At 45.6% G+C, this 1,934-nt stretch overlaps 1 protein-coding gene across 1 annotated transcript in view; it reads right to left on the bottom strand.

Moving 5' to 3' along the window:
- LOC106456536 (activating signal cointegrator 1 complex subunit 3-like) overlaps positions 1–1,934 on the bottom strand; it is a 40,462-nt gene that overhangs the window by 14,159 nt on the left and 24,369 nt on the right. The window contains exon 6 of the mRNA XM_013915920.1: positions 717–834. Coding sequence (XP_013771374.1) covers positions 717–834 — 118 coding nt within the window. The remainder of the gene's footprint in view (positions 1–716; positions 835–1,934) is intronic.

The following is a 1,934-nucleotide window of genomic DNA, read 5'->3' as shown; positions in this document are numbered from 1 at the left end:
ATGTCGGACCAGTCGCATGCTGAATGAAATGAAGGTTCAATGCAACAATGTGTGAACTGTTATCAACAGGAACATTAAGCAGACTTAATGCTGGATGATAAGAAGTTAGGAAAGACTGCTAAGATGGTCTACTGTAGATTCAAATGTAGCACCAATCATCTGTGTCTCTAAGACTCATCATCATTATCTGAAAACAGCGTCTAAACACGCCCAGCTTCACTCCCTGATGGCGAGGAAAGCACAGTCAGCTGGACACACACACACACACACACACAGCAGGTTAGATAAATAACAACCATCCCGTCCACACATGCAGAGAAATACTGCAGCACTTTGTTACACAGTGCTACAGTCCAGTGCTAATATCTTAGCATCCTCTGATACCACCATGCAACAGCATCAGAGTTGTTAGCCTGTGGTGCTAACACTCCAACAGTCAGTCACAGCAAGCAGAGCAATGGCGCCTGTGTGACCTTATACTTCAGATACGTTTAAAACTGCAGGTTATTACCAAGGACATCTGAAACTCTGTGTTTAACCCTCACCGATAAAACGAGCTTCTCCCTTTTAGGCTAGTTTTACCGTGCAGGACTGTCCCTACAGTGCAATCCGATCCAAAGGATGCAGTCATGTTAGGACGCTGCGCACTGAACACAGTACTTATTCTTCCATGAGTATTTCCCCCCCTGAGGTGACATGCCTGACATGGGCCTTACCTGATGGATAGACAGTCCTGTCAGGTTGGATGCGGAGGAGGGAGTCAACAATGGCCGCCCTTCGCTGCAGAAGGGTTGAGATCATGTCCAGCCCCTCTGGGCCGAGCAGCTCAAACAGCTGGAGACAGGAACAGGAGAAGACAGTCAGTACTTGGAAACAAACATTTCTCATTGGAAATGAATAGACGTGACAGGCTTGTGAGGATCAGTGGAACAATGCAGCACCCTTATCCCTCGTCTATAAGGGTTGGTCTCAGAATGGAGGCTGTGACAGAGAGCACAGCAGGAAACTGTCGAGGCCTTGCTTTGCTCTGTGGTTTCTAAACTTCGTGGTCCCTGTGAATATCTGTTCTATTCACGCTGGGAGTGAGAGGAGAGGTGATGTCCTCTCCTCTCAGTGGACGGAGGGGGTGAGGTTTCATCTGCTCACAGGGATTTTTTTTAAATGAACTCTCATGAATCCTGGCCTTGGAACTGACTGATTAGGTGTGGGCTCTGCAAGGACAGAGACAGGCTTTCTCCTTCAAATGGCTTGTGTGCAGTCTCCATCCTTCAGGCAAACGTTAACTGTGTAATAAGTCTGCACGTGCACAGCTACGGGTCAGCAGTGGCAAGGTCTGTGTGGTCTGCTCATTTCCAGTGAGTAAATGGAACAAAAGAACCAGAGTGGAGCTGAGTCACAGGAGGGCATCCTGAAACCACGTGCACAGGAAAAATACACTGAAGATTCCTTTTCAGGAGGATGGTGGTTCGATCCTTGACTCCTCTGAGCCTAATGCCAAGATTGGTGCTGAAGAGGAGAATTACACAGGATGAATGTGGACAAGTCTATGCATAGTATAAAGTAGCTTTAATGCAGGTTTGGAACATCAGTCCATTTACCTGGTCAGGATTAAAAAGGCCTTTTTTATTTGATTCACCTGCTGTTAACATCCAAGCAGCCATGAAATAAGAACAAAGTCAGAAGCAGTGCTTACCACTGTAACTGTAACTGATCCTGTGCCCAGTTTGGATCATCTGCACCAACGACTGGATAATTATAGCACAGCTTAACTCATTTAGGACGGCCTTACTAAACTAAAGAGCATTTTTACATTAGGTTACACTACATGTCATGATATTACATTTTTATATTGAACTGTATGAGAACTAAATATAAACTGACAACACACATGATACTGATGCATGACCAAACATAGTGCTGGGCCATATCATACC

The sequence above is a fragment of the Pundamilia nyererei genome, unplaced genomic scaffold (assembly GCF_000239375.1).
Source record: "Pundamilia nyererei isolate P.nyererei 1_Seehausen unplaced genomic scaffold, PunNye1.0 scaffold00397, whole genome shotgun sequence".
Lineage (NCBI taxonomy): Eukaryota > Metazoa > Chordata > Actinopteri > Cichliformes > Cichlidae > Pundamilia > Pundamilia nyererei.
The sequence above is the reverse complement of the archived record's forward strand: the minus strand, read 5'-3'. Positions and strand labels throughout refer to the sequence as shown.